This window comes from Mus caroli, chromosome 10 (genome assembly GCF_900094665.2).
Source record: "Mus caroli chromosome 10, CAROLI_EIJ_v1.1, whole genome shotgun sequence".
Classification (NCBI taxonomy): domain Eukaryota; kingdom Metazoa; phylum Chordata; class Mammalia; order Rodentia; family Muridae; genus Mus; species Mus caroli.
This window is the reverse complement of record NC_034579.1, coordinates 81,320,164-81,340,616: the sequence shown is the minus strand read 5'-3', so window position 1 is coordinate 81,340,616 and position 20,453 is coordinate 81,320,164. Positions and strand designations below refer to the sequence as shown.

The 20,453-nt window shown below is 46.2% G+C and overlaps 1 protein-coding gene across 1 annotated transcript; it reads left to right on the top strand.

Annotated features, from left to right (window-relative positions):
• The first annotated feature begins 3,155 nt into the window (after positions 1-3,155).
• Positions 3,156-5,023, top strand: Ascl1 (achaete-scute family bHLH transcription factor 1). Its single transcript, XM_021175309.2, has 2 exons — positions 3,156-4,453; positions 4,804-5,023. The coding sequence occupies exon 1, from the start codon at positions 3,718-3,720 to the stop codon at positions 4,411-4,413; it is 696 nt and encodes a 231-aa protein (XP_021030968.1). The 5' UTR covers positions 3,156-3,717; the 3' UTR covers positions 4,414-4,453; positions 4,804-5,023.
• The last annotated feature ends 15,430 nt before the right edge of the window (positions 5,024-20,453 follow it).

Below are 20,453 nucleotides of genomic sequence, written 5' to 3'. Positions count from 1 at the left end.
CCAGTAAAGAACACCCCTCCATGGCCTCTGCATCAGGTCCTGCTTTCTGACCTGCTTGAGTTCCAGTCCTGACTTCCTTGGTGATGAACAGCAGTATGGAAGTGTAAGCTGAATAAACCCTTTCCTCCCCAACTTGCTTTTTGGTCATGATGTTTGTGCAGGAATAGAAACTCTGACTACAACACCAGGTTTCCATCATCTGCATCTCTTTCAGCCATCCTTCATGTTCCCACAGTGCACTGGGCTCTGAACACCCAATGGCTTTTCCAACCCAAAGTTTTAGAGCCCTCCCTGCATCCCCCCAAAACAACATGGTCAGGCCATCACGACATTGTACCTGGGACCTATTGCTATGATAAAGACCATGACCAAAAGCAGCTTGGTAAGGGAAGGGTTAAATTTATTTTACAGCAATAAAATAACCACTAGGGCTCACCAGGAAGGAAAATCCAGGACAGGACCTCCAGGCAGGAACCAATGCAGAAGCCAAGGAGAAATACTGCTTACTGGCTTGTTCCCTCCTCATGGCTTGCTCAGCCTCTCACCCAAGGCCACTCACCCAGGGGTAACATTGCCCACAGTGAATTGGGCTCTTCCACATCTATCATTAATACAAACAAACAAACATCCCTCATAAACTTATAAATTGACAATCTGACAGAGGCATTTTTCTCAGTTAAGATTATACTTCCCCAGATTCGTCTAGGTGTGTCAAATTGACAAGAAAAACAACCAAAACTCCTCTCTTACTCTCCCTTTTCCCCCTGGCCACAAAGCAAGTAGCTTTGCTCATCTATGTATTTCATCCATGGTATGCCATTTCACACAGGTTCAGAACAAAGGGGCCAATTGATCTCGAATTAAAATGTCTAACACTGTGAGCTTAGATGAATCCTTTCTCTTCACAAAGCACCTCAGACATTTAGTAGTTTTGATACAAAGATGGCATACACACTACACTCTCTCACAACTTGTTTCCTAGGTGGCTGTTTGAGAATGATGTCATGGATCCAGCCTCATTCCACAGTCTCTGCTCTGTGGGGAGTGTGGGGGAGCTGTGGGGCAGGTAAGGAAACAGACTTCCAGAAGGGGTGGGGTGGGGGGCTGGGGGGGGGGAATCACAGAATTGGCCTGGCTACATCCCGTGCTCCCCAAACCTATTCTCCTACCAAGAGAAAGCCAAGGCAACATGTGTGTCTGAGCCACTTAGGAAGTACCACTATTACTCTAAGAATACTCTTAAATAGCCACTCATGTCTAGGACATCTCTCTGGGTCATCCTTGTGGACTCTAGAATGACCCATCTCCACAAAAAGAAACTCAGCTAGAAGCAATTCTTCCAGCCAGAAGTGGTGACCAATGCTCGCTCATATTCTCGGAACTGGGGAGGCTAAGGTTGGAAGATTGTCAAGAGCTCTCGAGGCCAGCTTAGGCTATGCAATGAGACACTTAAAAATGGCTCCGGATCATGATTAAAATAATAATAACGACGATAAGATAACTAGAAGCCATTATCCTAGTACTTCACCATAATCATTACTGAACTCCAGTCCTTGATCAGACCTGGGGACTTCTGGACAAAACTACCAGAAGAGTGCCCTCCGCCTAGTTCTGCCTGTGTAGACCCGACCAGAGACTACCCCAGGGTGCACCAGAGCAGTCTGAGACCTTTGCCTGCAGTGCTTTGCTTTTCTAAGCTGGACTGGGTTCGGACAGAGAGTGCCAGCCCGAGGGCCCGGGAATGTGCCTGGGCAGGCACTGTCCCAGCAGCCCGGTGACCGCTGCAGGCACCTCCCCTTCTCTCGCGGTGCCAGCACACGGCCTCAGCGGGCTCCGCTCCCAGTCGCCTGCCACAGGTCCGCCAGGCACACGCCTGGGGCGGGATAGAGGCTGCGCCAAGGCCTCCAAGGCGCCTGAGACAGGGCGGGACAAGGAGGGAAGTCTTTCAGTTAGTTCAAATCTAGTCACCCTTTATTCCACACAGACCACAGCTTCTTTCTCCAGAAGATTTGAAATATCCCAGAATGCCCTCCTTTCCCATAGCGTCTAACAAGCATCTTTCAGAGGAGTGGCGGGCTGTTATAGAGGGCCAGAAACAGATAACCCTGAGTGCCTTCCTGCATACACTTCCCCACACCACTGACCACAATAATCGCGCCTCTGCACAGCCACCTGTCAGTGAGCGAGCACGAACACACACACACACACACACACACACACACACACACACACACACACCGTTTTTAAAGTTGAGGGGTGTCTCACAAAAGCTAGCCTCCAACTTATCTCCTGCCTCAGCTTTTTAGGGAACTGTCAACCTATCCTGTTCATGACTCCCTATCCTTCCCACCCTTAGCGAGTTGTGCCCAGCACATCCAATCCTTGAAGCTGAATGGAACAGCAGTGGCAACCCCATATGGCTGCAGAGGGAAAGGCTGCTCAGACAGGGTACAACTTACTGAGACCACAAAGCTAGTGAGAGGACTCAAGTTCTCATACAGTGAGAGACCAATACTTTGCTCACTAGTGTGCAAACGCTCTCCCCTCCTACCTTCCTAAACCTAATGGCAAACATTTTATTTTTTTAGGGTCACAAAGAATCCACCGGAGTTACTGCGGAGAGAAGAAAGGGGGGAGCAGAAGCCCAGCTCTACACTTCCAAGAGTTCCCTTTGCCACTTTGTCTGCCTAAACCCTTCCCTGAATTTTCTTTCAAGTTCTCAGGAGACTCCAAAGACACTTTTCCCTCCAGATTTTCCCTCCAGATTTTCCACCTAGGCACCCCAAGTCCAGGAGTCATTCCCCCCTTTGTAAAAAAGACCCCCATTTCTAGAGTCACCCCCTGGCTCCCAGAGCCACCGCCCCGAGCGCGCGGCCTGTTTATTCAGCCGGGAGTCCGGCACGCGCCGGGCGCACGCACTGCAACAACAAACCCGGCTGAATGGAGAGTTTGCAAGGAGCGGGAGCGGGCAACTGGAGGAGGGGGGAGGGCGAGAGGGAGGGAGCTGAGGAGGTGGGGGAAGAGGAGGGGTAGTGGGGGCTGCAGCCGCTCGCTGCAGCAGCGGGGAGTGGGGGGCGAGGCGGGGCCAGGGCTGCGCGTGGGGCTGGGTGTCCCATTGAAAAGGCGGCCGCACCGCAGCCGCCCAGCAGTCTCTCACTTCTGGCCAGGGAACGTGGAAGGCGTACGGGCTGGGAGCCGGTTAGGGAGGGCGAATTGGGGGGGACGAGAGAGCAATTAGAAAGAAAGGGGGTTCAACCAAATAATCCCAGAAGCAGGCTCAAGCCCAGGCTGGAGCAAGGGAGAGCGGGCGCAAGAGAGCACAGCCCGGGAGCAGCTCGACCTGGCAGAGTGCGCTCCGCGCTGACTTTTGCGGCTGCTTTCCTTTTCCCTTTCCTCTTTTAAAACCGAGAAGGCGCCGGCGGCGGCCGCACACGCGAGCGCCACGCGAGGCTCCCGAAGCCAACCGCGGCGGGAGGAGGGGAGGGAGGAGGCGGCGCAGAGGGAAGACGATCGCCCAGGCACCTTCCTCCGCTGCAGCCTGACAACTCTGCCTCCTTCTGCGCGTTTCTTCCCCTTTAACTTTCCCCCGGGGCTCGTTTCTCCCCTCTCCTTTTTCTTCGCCCCTCTTTGATCCTTGCTTCTCAGCCCGGCTTCCTTCAAGCGCTCTGCGCACCCTGCGTCCCCAACTCCTTCTCCCCCGCGACAGTTTGGCCCGGCATGGAGAGCTCTGGCAAGATGGAGAGCGGAGCCGGCCAGCAGCCGCAGCCCCCGCAGCCCTTCCTGCCTCCCGCAGCCTGTTTCTTTGCGACCGCGGCGGCAGCGGCAGCGGCAGCGGCCGCGGCAGCTCAGAGCGCGCAGCAGCAACAGCCGCAGGCGCCGCCGCAGCAGGCGCCGCAGCTGAGCCCGGTGGCCGACAGCCAGCCCTCAGGGGGCGGTCACAAGTCAGCGGCCAAGCAGGTCAAGCGCCAGCGCTCGTCCTCTCCGGAACTGATGCGCTGCAAACGCCGGCTCAACTTCAGCGGCTTCGGCTACAGCCTGCCACAGCAGCAGCCGGCCGCCGTGGCGCGCCGCAACGAGCGCGAGCGCAACCGGGTCAAGTTGGTCAACCTGGGCTTTGCCACCCTCCGGGAGCATGTCCCCAACGGCGCGGCCAACAAGAAGATGAGCAAGGTGGAGACGCTGCGCTCGGCGGTCGAGTACATTCGCGCTCTGCAGCAGCTGCTGGACGAGCACGACGCGGTGAGCGCTGCCTTTCAGGCGGGCGTCCTGTCGCCCACAATCTCCCCCAACTACTCCAATGACTTGAACTCTATGGCGGGTTCTCCGGTCTCGTCCTACTCCTCCGACGAGGGATCCTACGACCCTCTTAGCCCAGAGGAACAAGAGCTGCTGGACTTTACCAACTGGTTCTGAGGACCTGCCAGGCCCTACTGGGAATGGACTTTGGAAGCAGGTAAGCTTCATGTGGGGATGAGCAGAGCCTTTCTTGACTGGGTCCCTTTTTCTTTTGGGGGGTGGAGGGGGGAGTTCATGGAAGATAGGGGCTGTCTCCAGGAACCCAGGGGTGAGGGGAGGTTAGTTTGTCTATCTCAAGTGCTAGTGTGTTAACTTCAGTCTTGGACCCTGAGAGTGGCTTTGCCCAAGTTTCCAAGAACAGAAGGTCGAGGTGAGGCATAGAGACCCTGCGTATTGAGTCCTGGGACTTTGTCCAAAGAGATGTTTTACCTGACAGATTCTCCAAGCCTGAATAGCTTCTACCACACCCCTTCAAATTCACACTAACCTCTCTTGTTTCTGTTACAGGGTGGCAGCAGATCCTGCATCTTTAGTGTTTCTCGCCAATGATGTCAAATGGGGAGGCAGAAAAACAAGGGGAAAAAAAGAAGAAGAAATGCAACAAACAAACCAGACAGTCAACCTCCAGGGGCACCTTGACTAAGATGCAATGTTCTCAGCCAACAGGGGTGGGCTCCAACAGCATCTCTGAATTCCCATCATTTCCAGACATGAGAAGAGTGACTGGTGTCTGAACCCAAGCCCGAGTCACAAATGGGTTCCTTTCCTGGAGCAAGAGCTTCACACACACACACACACACACACACACACACACACACACACACACACACACACACACACTATATTAACTCCCAACCACTAACAGGCAGGGCTGGAAGCGCGCATGTGCAAGTGCCTTCACCTACCACTCTCTGTCAGAGCTGTCTTAGCCCCCTGAAACTGAGTTGATGTCTTTCCTCAGTCACCCCCATTCCAGCGATCTATGGACATTTGCCTCCAATGAAGCAACGCCAACCAGCCAGTTCTTGGACAGCCTTTCCCTCTCCTGGTGGCCTCCTCCCCAAACCCCACATCACCTTCCTATGGTCTTTGCTTCTGTTTTCTTCATAGAATGCTTCCAATCTTTGTGAATTTTTTTATTATAAGAAAAAAATCTATTTGTATCTATCCTAACCAGTTTGGGGATATATTAAGATATTTTTGTACATAAGAAAAAGAGAGAGAGAAAATTTATAGAAGTTTTGTACAAATGGTTTAAAAATGTGTATATCTTGATACTTTAACATGTAATGAGATTACCTCTGCGTACTTTAGATGTGTAGTTCATCTTACAACTGCCATCCCCACCCCCATCCCCAGTGTGGTTTTGGAAAGAACTCTCCTCATAGGTGAGATCTAAATGCCACCAGAATGACTTCAGCACCAATGTGTCTTACTTCACAGAAACGTGGTTAATGTATTAATGATGTTATTAAAAAAAAACTGTTCAAGAAGAACAAAAGTTTATGCAGCTACTGTCCAAACGCAAAGTGGCAGCCCGTTGGTTCCCATAGGTTGCCTTTTGGAAGTTTCTACCACTGCCTTTCCCCCCCACACCCACCCCTTACTGTTTTATTACAAACTTACAAAAAAAAGTGTATAACCCTGTTTTATACAAACTAGTTTTGTAATAAAACTTTTTCCTTTTTTATATAAAAAGAAGAGAGAGAATGATCAGCTGCCTCTATGTCTTCTTTGGCTCTGTTGCTGCTGCTGCTGCTGCTGCTGCTGCTGCTGCTGCTGCTGCTGCTGGCTAAGCTATCAAAATACCCAAAGGGGAGGGTGGTGCCAAGGGTATACAGTGGTGGAACTGAGAGAGATAAGTGCTTCAGCTGGTCCTACTGCTGCAGTATCTTTATGAGGATTGTGGGAGCAAGTGGGGGGTGGGAGGGGGCTCTTCTCTTCCATTCCCCATGCATGTCTACAGCTCCTAGGGAAATACATGGTAATACGTGGCTACATCATCTCACCATACACTATGCGTTTTTAACAAATCTCCAAACAGTAGCCTAGGAAGAGATGCTTTTCATCTCATTTCCACTCAGCTCATTTGAGGATATATTTATAAGGAGATGGGAACCAAATGCTAGGAGATCTGAGTTAGTCTAGGCCTGGGTCCCTGGAAGGTGCTGAAAGCTGTTGCTTGGACTAGGTCTCCCTCTCTACAAACAAACTCCAGGGATAGGGTTCCAGGCACTTCCTTTCTTCTCTCTCTCTCTCTCTCTCTCTCTCTCTATATATATATATATATATATATATATATATATATACACACACACACACACACACACACACACACACACTTTCCATCCCAATTTAAAGCAAAAGGTCCATAGGATACAAATTCCTTGCAGAAGGAATTAGACTTTAATATGTAAATGTAGTACAAATGTGTGGTCGCTTTGAGACACTGGCCTATCTAAGCCGGTGACTCCATCCCAATAGCGTGAGCAGCGTGTAAAAGTACCCAATTACCAAGATTCAAAAAGAAATTGGTGGGTTTTTTGGCTGGCTTGCTTCTTGTCAGTTAGCAAGGACGTGATTAGAATCCTACTCGGCCTCTCGCAGGCTCCTTGCTCGCTGCCTGCATCACTTGTAGATTCAGTTTGCGTGTCTCCAGCCAAGCGGAAAGCCAGGCGCAAAATGCATCTTACAAAACCCAACAAAGAGCGAGGAGCAGGCACGTCTTCCAGAGTTAAAAATCTAGTCTGTGTTGGTATATCTATACCATTTAGTGGCACAGAATAACCTTTAAGAAAAAAAAGCCGCTATGCGTGCAGCATGCCATGGCGTCTGATGTCATTTTGCTAAATGACCCTCTATAGAATGCGCATGGAGGCTTCAGTCCCTTTCATAGAGATGGGCGTAATTAAGGGGAAAAAATCAGTAAATTCCCCATCGCCATAAATAATCGGACTTTCTGCCAGCAGTGGGCCAATTTAGAGCTTACTTGGGGGAAGCAGGGCTTCTGTAGTAGTGGCTTTTGTGTTTTATCTTATTTGAAAGACCAGAGCTAGGCGCCCCGCCCCCGCTCCCCCGTTCCCGTTCCTGTTCCATTTGATTTAGCTGCCTAAGGTATGCAAAGAAAGTGTTGCAAGTCATTTATGGCTATGAATATAACATTAGGATAATGTTTCAAACCCTACAAAAGGGATTTTTTTCCTCCTCCTTCTTCTTCTTTTGCCTGTAAGGACAGGTGTTCTTTTACCCGTTTCTGAATGGGAAATATCAAGACTCGGTTAAACTCTGGGTAAAGTTAGCGGATTGTTTGCCACAATGTGAAGGCAAACTCCAAAAATTCACAAAACACACACACACACACACACACACACACACACACACACACACACACACACAATTTTGCCGAAGCTAGGAATGGGCAAAATCTCATTACATCTGCTCTAATCGCTTAGCAACACAAAGCCGGGGCTTGTGCAGCGAAGGGAAGCCATTCACAGAGCTCTGACAGGCCGCATTCAGTCAGCATTAGTCAGCTCCATAAATCACCGCTGCCCATTGGCTGCGCGGCGGGCTTAGGGCTGTCAGCGAAATACAAAATGTAGACCCCAGCGGCCAGCAATCGTGCGCCCTCCACCCCATTTTAAGCCTGGGGGGGGCACTCTGGGGAAGACTTGGTTTGTGTTATTGACTGAGAGATCTTACCTATTCTGTAAACAGCCTGGAGATCAAGACCACTAGTTAAGGCTGAAAATCTGAAATCTGCCTGAAATAGAGGAGGGGAGCTGGGGCGTGGAGTGAGAAAGGAGGGAAGGAAAGAAAAGGGGAGGGCGGGAGGGAGAGAGGAGGAGCACTAGCTAGCACTGGAGCTGGCTGCGTAGCTCCTCCTCTGAGCCTGGGATGGAGAGCTACTAGGCCACTTGCCTCCCCTCTCAAATTCAGTCTTTTAACATTGCAAGTAAGAGCCTATGAACGGAGAATGGTCCAGGTAGACCCACCAGGCAATGGGGAAAAAAAGCTATTTTGCTGTCTTCTCCCCCGAATTTCAAAGGAGAGTAGGGATGACTTACAGTATAGGAGGCAGAAGCATCCTTTCCCACTCTACCTTCCCACAGGGACATTAGTGCCCAGGGAAGGAACAACCTGATTCCTCAGTATCCATAGAAAGTCCGTTAAACCATACACGGGAATCTGATAACTAGCCTTATGGTAGAAATTACGAGACCAATACATATATTATGCCTGCATGATTTTTGTTTCCCACTCTACGTAACTAACCAAACCTGCATACATCGCTGTTGGGACTGAATTTGTACCAACTATCCACACAGAACAGTATCCAAGAGTTAAAGAAGAATCAAAGCTTCTTAGAAACTCCAGCTCGGATGATCCCCACAAGAAGCAGTCCTCATCACCCAGTCTTCACCTGCCAGTTATCTACCCCTCTGTTTCTTCCTCGGATTTAACCACGAATGTGAACATTCTTGTGGTTTTTGATTTTTGTTTTTTGTTTTTTTTGTTTTTTGTTTTTTTGTTTTTTTTGTTTTGTTTTTTTTTGTTGTTGTTTTGTTTTGTTTTGTTTTGTTTTTGCGTGACGGCACTGTGACTTGCCGTGTATGCAGAAGTAAGTGCCATGCCCAGGAACAAGGACCTTCTCTGTCTTGTTTATTATCAACACCGTAGTGCCTGAAAACAATTGTTTAGAGAAAAGAATCCAGGTAATCTGCAGTGTTCTACTGATGTGTCACATTCTGTTACCTTTAATCCTCAGAGTTAGCCTCTGTCTTTTTCTGCCCCATGTCTTACTTAGCAAGCTACCATAGAGTTCATTACCAGAGATCTCTGGCTTTCCTGCTAGGTTTGGCCAGGGAGAGGCCCCCAGAAAAGGGTTCAGAGTTAGGAAGAGAGACGGGTTTGGGGAATCCATATTCTCTTATTCACTTGCTCTGGAAGTGGAGGCTCCTTGGTCCAAGGCCACAGTTTTTGTCAACTGTTGTTTCTGCCACAGATACAACGTTTTAATGTTCAATAACAATCTTTCCTCTTGCAGGCTCAGAGGCTACTAACTGTGGTTTCCCATTTTTACTGGTCTCTACTGCTCAGGTGTTGCCCTTCCAGGCTCACTTGCCCTCACCCATATGTATTTCTGTCTCTTTACTAACTCTTCTCATCTGCCCCTTACGGGGCAAATCCTCTTCTGCCCACGACTGCTTCTTAACCATTGTGCCTCATGATCAAATGGACTTTTGTGTGAGATTTTTCAGGGTTCTCAAGTAGGAGTCTTTCTAAGGTTGACACAAACTCTCTTCAACATCATCTCTGAAAATCTTACTTCATCTCTTTAGACCTGCAAGTTTGGAAAAGAAGTTAGTTACACATTTGATGGCAGTGGAGTAGAATATAGCTTTAATAAGGATGAATACTAAAGAAAGGGTCTCAGAGATGCCAATGGCTGTCTTTCAACCGACCTCTTTCAGGTTGATCTTTTTGAGCTCGGTAGAGAGTTGGTGCTAGGTAAGGTGAGCAAAAGCTGAGGCAGGTGGAGCCACCCACAAGCCTCATGGTCACATGGCTACGTGAACTAGTAAGCACTTATTTAAAGGGGGATGGGCAATGATGAGATGCTAGTAAATAGCCAGTATCTCTAGGACTTTATTGTCATAGATTGAATCGTCAATATATGCAGCTTTAAAAAAAAAAGACCACTAAGATTTAAGTCCTTTTTCCACGTACTAAAACCAATGACCGTGTGCATTTCCCCTTCGTTATGGCTTTAAAGTCTCTCTGAACGTCCCTCCACTCTTGGGCTAAGACATGACTGTTTTCAAATTTCTCGCAGAAATTCCAGGTTATGCAGGCAACGGTAGGGAAGCAAATAGATTTCCTGCCCCCCCCCCCCAATGCTCTTTCTCTGCTGCATGTGAGATTGGCTTGGCTCTAGCGCGGGTCCGAGTTATATGCGTTCTTCTTTTGTATGCAAGATTAGGTTGTTACAAAAGAGGGTGTGTAGGTTAATGGCAGGAAGCAAGTTGCAGTGTGCAGCGCTAGCCCTGAGCGCGTGTCGGGCTTAATGATTTATTCAAGCCGCTGCGCATCCGGGCGTTGATTGGCTGCAGGCATGCGTCCGCTGTCAACTGCGCGCGCTGGGTACTTGCGGGGCTACCTGATCCAGAGGGCGTGGGGAAGGGAGGTAGGGGCCCAGGTAAAAGGAGATCAGACTGGGAACCCGTTCGCAAGGAGCCGGGATGGGGGGCGTGAGGAGGAAGAATAGGTAGAAGGTGAGGCCCACTTTGAATGAATTAGGTTAAGGGAGACAGTAGAGAGAGGGAAAGGAAAAGGAGAGATTGGAAAGACGAAGAGGAGAGAGAGGAAAGGGAGGGGAAGAAATGAAGAAGGGCGCCGAAAATGAAGAAGAGAGGTTGCAGAGCCCAGTGGGAAAAACTCCCAGAACGTCTGGCGTGCGCCCCTCTGCAGGCGGCCAGCCTCTCACAAAGCCACTTTTGATGCGATGGCTATTGGGCTATTTTGGGGATGAGCTGGAGGAAAGCCGCCAAACCATGCTCCTTTAAGGGAGTCACATTCTACAAAGTGAGTGTAGAGGTTTGGGTCCTGAGTCTCAACTGTCCAGCACCGGAAATGGATGCAGGAGACAAAAAGCACCCCACTTGCCAGAAGCAAAGGCACATAGTGACCATCTATCTCTCCAACCCCTGTCCCTGTGAAAAGACCTATGGACCTGTCCTTCTGCTGTTCCAGGACCAAACCACCTCAGCTACGTCTTTCTGGAACTGTCCTTATCGACTCCACCTCTTCTTTCCTTCTTTCTCCATCCTCCTCTCACTTATTCTTTATCTCCCCGCCTCCCACCATTTCCGGTGTAAAATCTCAACAGCAAAATCACACTTTTCTAAATTAGAGTGGCTTCCAGCCAATAAGCCCTTTGAAAGAAAGTGGGGTGGACGGGAAGAGGGAGCAAGAGAAGACTGCTGCAGAAAAACCTGGCACTTGAGACGCCAATGGGGAAAATCAGACCACTGTGTGCATCCACTGAGATAGAGTTGTTGAGAGGGGAGAGGCAGCAGACAGGACTGTGGTCTCAGTGTTGGGGGGGCTGAGAATTCTGTCAACAACCTTTCCTATCCAGAAGACCCAGACAGAAGTAATGGTAGCCTGTCCCCTCCCCTCAGACTCCACACAGCTAGCCCTTGTCCCCCTCCCACCCACCCCAGCTATCTTTCTTTACTAGAAAAACAGTCTGTCTCCATTGTCCAGGTGCCAGCAGGGCTTTTGGAGAAAGGGAGGCCGGCCAGCCCTCTGATCAAACTCAAAGGTTAGTTAAAAGACAAAACCAGCTGAAAAGTCTTCATGAATAATCCTGGGCCACCCCCACCCCCACCCTTACCCCCACTCCCACCCCAAGCTCCCCAGCTCAGTGTAGGGCAAGCCCTTGCTCAATGCCCTAGCCCTTCTTATGCTGCTTGCCTAAGTCAGAATTTCACAGAAAGCCCCAGAAGAAAAGCTCCCACAATTAGAGGTCGCCTGTCAGAAAACATTAACGCCTTCCTCGCCCAGCCTGTCAGACATGCTGCACGGACAAACCGCCATGGCGAATTGGCCCTCCACCCCTTGAAGTCGCCAGCCAAAGGAGCAAAGATTTGCAAGCCAAAGGAGCTGGGGTTCGCAGGAGTGTTGTTTTGGTTAGAGCCTAGGTGTGTGGGTTGTCACTGGCTTCTGCTTTCTCCTCAAGGTGCCAGGGAGAGGTCACAGTAGGGTCCTGTAAGTAGACAGCTCTTGCTCAGGGAAGCTGAGAGAGCCCTGTTTGTTTTATAAAGGGAAGATTAAAATATGTATGAAAGACTATATATTTTTCCTTTGTCTTGTTCATCCCCTTCCCCAACCCTTGAGACTGGGTCTCTCTGTGTAGCCCTGGCTGTTCTGGAATTCTTAATGCAGCCCAGGCTGGCCTTGAACTCACAAAGATCTGCCTGTCTCTGCCTTCCAGTGCTAGAGTTAAAGGTGTGGACCATCACATTTACTGAGTGTATTTCAAGCGCCAGACATCGTATTTTGTTTATGATTGAAGCCGTCCCGTAAGACCACGTATTAATGATAGCATATGGTGTATATTAGTATTATCTTCTAGGTGTAAAACCGTATGTCACAGAGACGCGATATGACTTATCCCTGGCCACAGCTACAGGTGGTGACAGAGACAGACTCTAAACTCAGGTTTGCCAACTCCAAATTCTATAGGCTTTCCAACATAACCCAGCTTCTTGTTTCTGTACTAAGATAAAGGGGGCAATACACTGCACACACGAGTTTCTGAAAGCATCACCAGGACATAGGCATGTTCTTAGCCATCTTCCGTGCTGTCCCGGGTGTCATGGTTTGAAAGTAAGAGTGTCCCCACCGTGGGAAAATGTGCTTGTATTCTGGGCCTCCTACTGAGTGGTCCTGTTTGGGAGGGTTATGAAGCTTTGGGGACAGGGCGGGTCAAGCAGATAGAAGGTGGTGGCTCAGAGTTAAAGGCTACTCACTTCTGACTCAGTTGTGTTTCCTGTTTGTGGGCATCATGCCCTGTTGCCCTAGACAAAGTTAGTCCTCCCACCATGCCTTCCTTGTCAGGACAGACTGGGATTCATAAAACCATGAGCCAGGAAAAACCTTTCTTTACCTTGTTTCTATCCAGTGTTTTGTCCTGGCAAGGAAGAAGCTGACTAACGAATTGAGGATATTCCCTGGTTTAGAATAGGATTTGGCACAGGATGTTATGAACTTGTGAAAGGAAAGGAAAGAAGAAAGAAAGAGAGGTAGAGAGAGAGGAACTCTTCAGAAAGATCATTGGGATCTCCTCTGAGGATAATTTTGTTCTGGTGGATACTTGATTCTGAGTTGAGAGATCCAAGTGGGATTCCAGAGATCACCAGCTATCACGCGAATCCCCATTTGCAATGAGTGGAGGTAATAATAGTTCTATGCAAGGACTGTGGTGAAGCCAGAGACAAATAAACCCTGAGAATATGCTTCTCATCGTAGATGCTCAAGAAAGATGCTCATTTGCAGTGGCAAATGAAATTAAGAGTCAACCTTGCACTTTTATGTATCAAGAAAGCATGTTCTATGCATGCACACAACAGCATCTACGAAACACACATGTTAAATGACATGCTGAGTGACAAAGAATGTTACTGTGGTGCCACTGTTCTGTGGTATTCACACTGCCAACACTATTCAAGTTAAAGCCGAAATTGTGGCTGGAGTATTAGGGAATGCTTCCAAGACAAGAATCAGTCAGTGACTTCCTGTATTTGTTGTTGTTCTTGTTCCTTGCTTACTTTGCAAGGCAGGTAGGTCATTGTCAACCCATTTCATGGAAGAGAATACTGAAGCCCCATGATGGGACTACTTTGCTAGGGGAAAATGAACACTGGGCATTTCATTTGAAACAGCTGTTACTCCTGCTTCCTTTTGAAATCCTTACCCTCTTCACGTTTTAGAGTGGGTCAGATTGTAGATGTCCTCCGTAGGCATCAGGAGGAAGCATTTCAGAAAACTATACACGGAGACTTAGGAGGTCAGTGCTATTCCCATTACACTGGTGACATCTTTTAGCTTTGTTCCCTAAACTCCAGGATCTGCATCAGTAGCTTTAGGTAACCTAGAAGGTGCCCAGCTTAGCTGATCTGCCTGCCTATAGATCTGATTCTACCTACAGATCAGTTATTTCAGTTTCCAAACATCAATACAAACAGAAGAGGGTAAACAGAGCTACCATTTATAACCCCGTGCATGCTTGATAATTGTGCCAAAGTGTTCATCTTCTCAGTCTTATACCAATTCACTGTGTAATGTTTTAGTTTCTGGATATCAGGACTAATCTGCTCTCTCTCCCCCACCCCTCTCTCCCCTCCCCCTCTTCCTCCTCCTCCTCCTCCTCCTCCTCCTCTTCCTCCTCCTCCTCCTCTCCTCATTCAGGAAAGTGTCTTTGCATTTCAGATTGACCACACATCATCTGTTGGCCAAAATAATGGTGGGATAGAGGCATGAGAGCCTGCTTTAAGAAAATATAGCTAGCGTCTGAATACTCTCAGATTATAGTAATGTTTGAAAGAAAAGTTGTCCTCCTGAGTTAAGACCTTGGCCCCTCCCACACAGGCATTTTACCTAGGACATCTTAAATGGATACCAGAGAGTTTGAAGAATCATGTCCATCCTGGGACAGGCAAACTAGTGGCAAGTTCTTTGCTATTTGAAACCCTTGAGCAACCACAGTGACCAAATGTTTGAGCCCTGGGAAGATGAAACCAGGCCAGGTCTGCTTCAGGACTAAGGCTTCCTCATACCTCCTCTTCCTAGGGTCATGCCTGCTTCTTGGAGGATACGTCATTTGGAAGCAGGGAACCTAGAAGGTGGCCGACTTATGCTGGTCTCCCTCTCTCAGCAATGTCACCCTCATTTACTAGGTACCTAAGCTAGGGACATGTACTGTGTGACATCTGTGAATAGCTCATCTATTGCCAGAGATCTTCTAAAAATGACAACATGTCTAGTTCTGATATAATCCTGGGTACTTGCTTATGAGGGAAAAAAAATCAGACCAGTTCAAAACAGACAGCAAGGAGTATTTTTTTTTGTAGAAAATTTTAATAACACTAAATATATGAAGCTAGTTGAAACTTTAAAATATTGGCTTACATAATTATTTGTGTGTTCTCAAAATTATATGTAATTCAAAAAATACTATTGAATTTTTGAGTATTTAAAATAATCTTAATATTTAAATATATTTAATCATATTCTTCCCCTCCCCTCAATCCTTCCAGGCTTTTTTCCTCTCCCTCCCCAGCCCAACTTCATGCCCTTTTTCAAAATAACAAAAACTCATTACAAATAATTACCCCAAACCAAGAAAACAAAATAATCCTCCCCCCAAACCAACCAAACTGTAACCAAATAGAAGCACACAAAAAGCTGTGAAGCCTATTATATCTGTTGGTCTACTACTCCTGAACTCCTGAACTCCAGCTGTCCTGGAGTAGTTGATATAGCCATTGTCACTCTACTGGAGAACATGAACTTTTCTTCTCTCAGTAGGTATAATGACAGATTCTGTTGTTAACCTTTACCACCGTGGCTACATTTTCTCTCATTCGTTCATTTATTCATTCATCCATTCCTTTTTAGAAAATATGTCAAAATAAAATATAATAAGATAAAGCAAAAACTGTCACATTGGAGATAGATAGGACAAACCGACAGAAAGAAAAGAGCCCAAGAGAAGGCACAAGAATCAGAGACACACTCATTTGCATACTCAGGAATCCCATAAAGATACAAAACTGGAAGCCTTAATATGAACACAGAGGACCGGGTGCAGACCCGTACAAGCCCTGCTCATGCTGCTACAGTATGCGTGTGTGAGGTTATATGAGTTTTGCTCATGTTGATTTAGAAGGCCTTGTTATCTTGGTGTCCTCCTTCCCCTCTGGCTCTTACATTCCTTCTGACTCCTCTTCTGCAGGGTTTTCTGAGCTCCAAGGGCTCATTGGATGCACATATCCCATTTAGAGGTGAGTGTTCCAAGGTCTCTCACACTGTCTAGTTTTGGGTCTCTGTATTTTTCCCACCTGATGCCAGAGGAAGCATCTTTAATGATGGCTGGTACACTGGCTGGTTTTGTGTCAACTTGACACAGGCTGGAGTTATCACAGAGAAAGGAGTTTCAGTTGGGGAAATGCCTCCAGCTGTAAGGCATTTTCTCAATTAGAGATCAAGGGGGGAATTGCCCCTTGTGGGTGGGACCATCACTGGGCTTGCTTCTTGGTCATGATATTTGTGCTGGAATAGAAACCCTGACTAAGACAACTGGTATTTCCACAATTTCTATTACATTTATTTTGTGGGTATGTGTTGGCCTGTTGTACATGTGCCATAGTATGAAGTTAGATGACAACTTGCAGGAGTATTCTTTCTTTCTCATGTAGGGCCTGAAACTCAAACTCAGGTTCTTAGGCTCAGTTGTAAATGCTTTTTATCTTCTGAGCCATCTTCAAGGACCTGTATTCCATCTTTTAAAATGATGATGTAGGTTGGAATGTATTCGTAATATATAATGATACATAAGTACAAAGAAGACATAGTCATTATCTCATGAAAACAGACAATATCTGACAGCTTCACAAAATAACATTGTCTATCACTTTTATAATATGTTTACTCGATTCATTATTAAATCCACAAACACTTTCCCAGAGTCTGTCCAAAAATACCAGAGTATGATAGAGCAGAAGATTCCCCTGATCCCATCCCCCACAGTTGGTATGCTAAGATAGAAATTCAAATTCTAGTGATTATATATTTATAAACATCTATAATGAGACTTTAAATGGTGATTGAATTCGGGGTAATATTATCTATTTTTTGCAGAGACTTCTTTCTCTTCCTCTTTTGCTATGTCCTACGTATGAACCCATGGAAACCTTTATAACCAATTTCATTCTATCCTCAGGACAAAACTATAAGAAGGAAAACTGCATTGTCACAGGGAACTGAATTTGTTTTCTCCTCCGGGATTCAGAAAGGTTGAATCTATCATGACTCCATCAGCACTGTATCAACTTCCACGCAAATCATTGCATATTGCCGATTTTTAAACAATGTTGCCAGTTGGTGTTTGCTTATTGAGAAAAGCACATATGCTCAATGTACAGTGGGTACTTGTGTGAGGATGTCCTTATGTGACACAGAAAATCTTAACATACAATCAAATATGAAATCGCCACGACAAATGTGCCGAAGAAGCAGAAGAGCTATATCATTTCCTTCTGCTTGTCTTACTGCACTAGAGGTGTTGACTTTGGGGGTCACATTTACTCAGATCAGTAACTCTCACACTGGTAACTAGAATGGGACACATTAGAATAAATGGGAGGAGAGGTTTGCTTAGCATTTACAAGGCCTTTAAACAACTTAGATGCCTTGGGTTGAAGATCAGCACGTGGGCAGCTTGTCATCTCAACCTGTGTGTGTGTGTGTGTGTGTGTGTGTGTAGGGGGGGTAATATACCAAATAATTACCTCTAGAAATGTCACCTTCCAGCCATTTAGAAAAGCCACCTATCCCAAAAAATGGTTCATATATATTCCATAAATTTATTTTGCCAAGTTACTTGGGTTGACCATTCTTGGTAATCATCCATAGAAGCTGAATGGAGAGATTTTTGCTTTGGATCTGATTCCCTAGTGTTTCCTCCCCCTCCCCTCCAAGCTTCTTCCCATTCAAGTTGACCTCCCAGCCCTGCTCCCCCACATGCTGCTAGCCTGGAGAAGAAAGCCATTTCCATTGGCCTTGGCTGCCTGGGGAGATCTATATTACTCCCGGGAAGACAAGAGCTGTCCCCATCTTCGTAGAGTGTGAAATTCGGTTTTGATTGAAAAGGGAAACCATTTCAACGGGATTACACCGTGACCATGTAGATTCAACTCAGCCATATGGCCTGGGGATGAGCCTGCCTACTGTCAGGTAGCACCACATTGCTAATGACGTGGAGATGACATTTTCAAATGAAAAACTAAAGCCACCTGGACAGGAATAAAAGGGACAAGAAAAGATGACGCTGGTAAGGATTAGCAGAGCCCTTGCCTCTGCTGGCTTTGAAAATAAGTGATTCATTTAATTCCTAAGTAAACCAATGAGCAAGATGTTAATAAAAAGACTTCTGCCTGCTTGGCATAGTAGAATAGCATTTTCTATTTTTATCTAGTGTTGACCTGAAGAGGTTGCTTAACCTCACACAGCCCCAGTTTCTTCTTCACCTGTTGAGGGGACATATAAATATACTGCACATAACTGCCAAAAGAAGAGGAGGAGGAGGAGGGGGAGGAGGGGGAGGAGGGGGAGAAGGAAGAGGTAGAGAAGGAGGAGTGTGAAGATGATTTATGAAGCACAACTGATGTACAAATAGGGAAAAGGAAACTTAAAAACTTGTTCACAAGAAAGCAAAATTTTGGTCCCTAAATAAGAAAGAACTTTAGCTACATTGTAGAATTACTTTAAATGCTAACTAAATCCAATGATGGAATATGGGCCTTGAAAACAAGGCTTCAAGCCAGCCCAAACTATGTATTGCCCAGACTATTCAGTCCTGTTTACAGTCTCTGCTGCCTCTTATCTATGGACAAGAAGGTTTGCACAAGCACTAACCCCAGGACTAGGCACTAGATGCTAATGGCATCACCAGTCAGAAGGGATGGTTGCCATAGCCCTTCATGTCACTGTGACACCAACGAGTTCTCCTGGCCCTGCTTCTTTGTCCTACTTGCTATCATGTCCCCATCCAGGCAGGGCTGGATGCCCTTGCTGGTTTTGGCACAGATGTAAAAGATGCTGGTAAAATGGACACTTAGCCTCTACTAATAACTGAGGGGAGTTATACAGATGCTGGGAAGCCAAAGCCAAAGCCATAAACATCAATAATTTTCCCTTTTCCCCATTCCTAGGATTTCTAAAGGTCTTAATCCAACACTCACTGACAGCTGCTTGGCTCTGAAAAAAAACATTTTTATTGCAAGAATAATGCCCAATTTGCTCTCCCAGTCTTGTTGTGTCTTCCATCCATGTAGCATTTTCATCCAGAAACACAAGTTATTTGTCATTTTCTCCATCCATTTTCCAGTGAACATCACTAACTCCAAAGGCTTTTTGTATGAAGTCTCAAAATTCTCGAAACCAGAGAAAATTTGAGGTTATTTATTGCAGTCATGCCTAGATTAATGACTATAGGCATTAGGTTTCATATTTAGAGACATTTGTCAGTGAAGGTATCTGCAGTTTGAAGGAAATAATATTAGCATATAATTTAAAATCCAGAAAAAAATACATAATATTCCCCCTGATAATATGCTTATGTTTTGTTGTTATTTATTTCTCCTTGGACTATATACCCTAACTTCTTTATAGTTTTCCCTTGGATTATATATATTATATGTGTAGTATATCTACATATATATTATATGTAAATAATTATTTCTCTGATTCCAGGAAGTTTTAGGTTTCTTATGTTCTGCTACTGCATCCTGAACCTACTACTTCTGGTTTTGTTCAGAAAGTTATCATTGCTACCAGGGCCTTTGCTTCTTTCTTAGTCTCCTTATTCTTGTCTGTCTATTGTCCAGTGAACTTCATTAACTCCAAAGGCTTTTTGTATGAAGTCTCAAAATTCTCGAAACCAGAGAAAAATTTGAGGTTATTTATTGCAGTCATGCCTAGATTAATAATTTCACACTGTGGTCACCAGGATACTTTAAAAACAATATAGAGACTACATAGCTGCCACCGATGTGGGACCATATACTATCCTCTCTCTTGTTTTTAGACACTTCCGTAGTATCTCGTTGGCCATGGTAGCTGCTGCTTTACTCGGTCTGTGACTGTGAAAGTTTGTGGCATGAACCTAAGCAGCATGCTAGACAGATCAGGGTAAAGCTCACAAGCACGACTCTGGAGTTCATGAAACACCCATCCTAATGAGTGTCCAAGAAGGGCTTTGATGACCTGGCCTGGATACAATCCTTGCCACGATCTCCAGCCATTTTGATAGAGCTTTGGCCCCAGAAATAGCAAATATTCTGTTTCTCCCATCTTTATCTCTTTATGTAAATATTCTCTTTACAGATCTATTGCCTCAAACAGTATTTTCTCTCAAAAGTCTTCCCTGATTCCATTTAAATAAGTTAATCCCATCGCCTCTGATACATGCATATATCTTGTTGCTATTTATATCTCCTCTCACTATATGCCATAACTTCTTTAGAGTTCCTCCTTCTTTTTGCTCTAGGAGGAAGAAATGGTCAAAGCAAAGCAACTTTGAACTTTGTTTCAAATTCTGACAAACTTCAAGAGTCACTTTTATTTGATAGTCTGACAGAATGTGTGTGTGTGTGCATGCGTGCGCACACACACAAGAGAGAGAGAGAGAGAGAGAGAGAGAGAGAGAGAGAGAGAGAGAGAGAGAGTTTTCATAGTGACCACCAGGAGTTTACAATGAGCATTTTGTAGCTTGGAGAACAATGGCCCTTATGAAAGGGATCCAGAAACTCCACAAGGCTTTATCTTCCTCAGCTATACCAGTTTGTGAATCCTCATTAATTGTCTAGCAA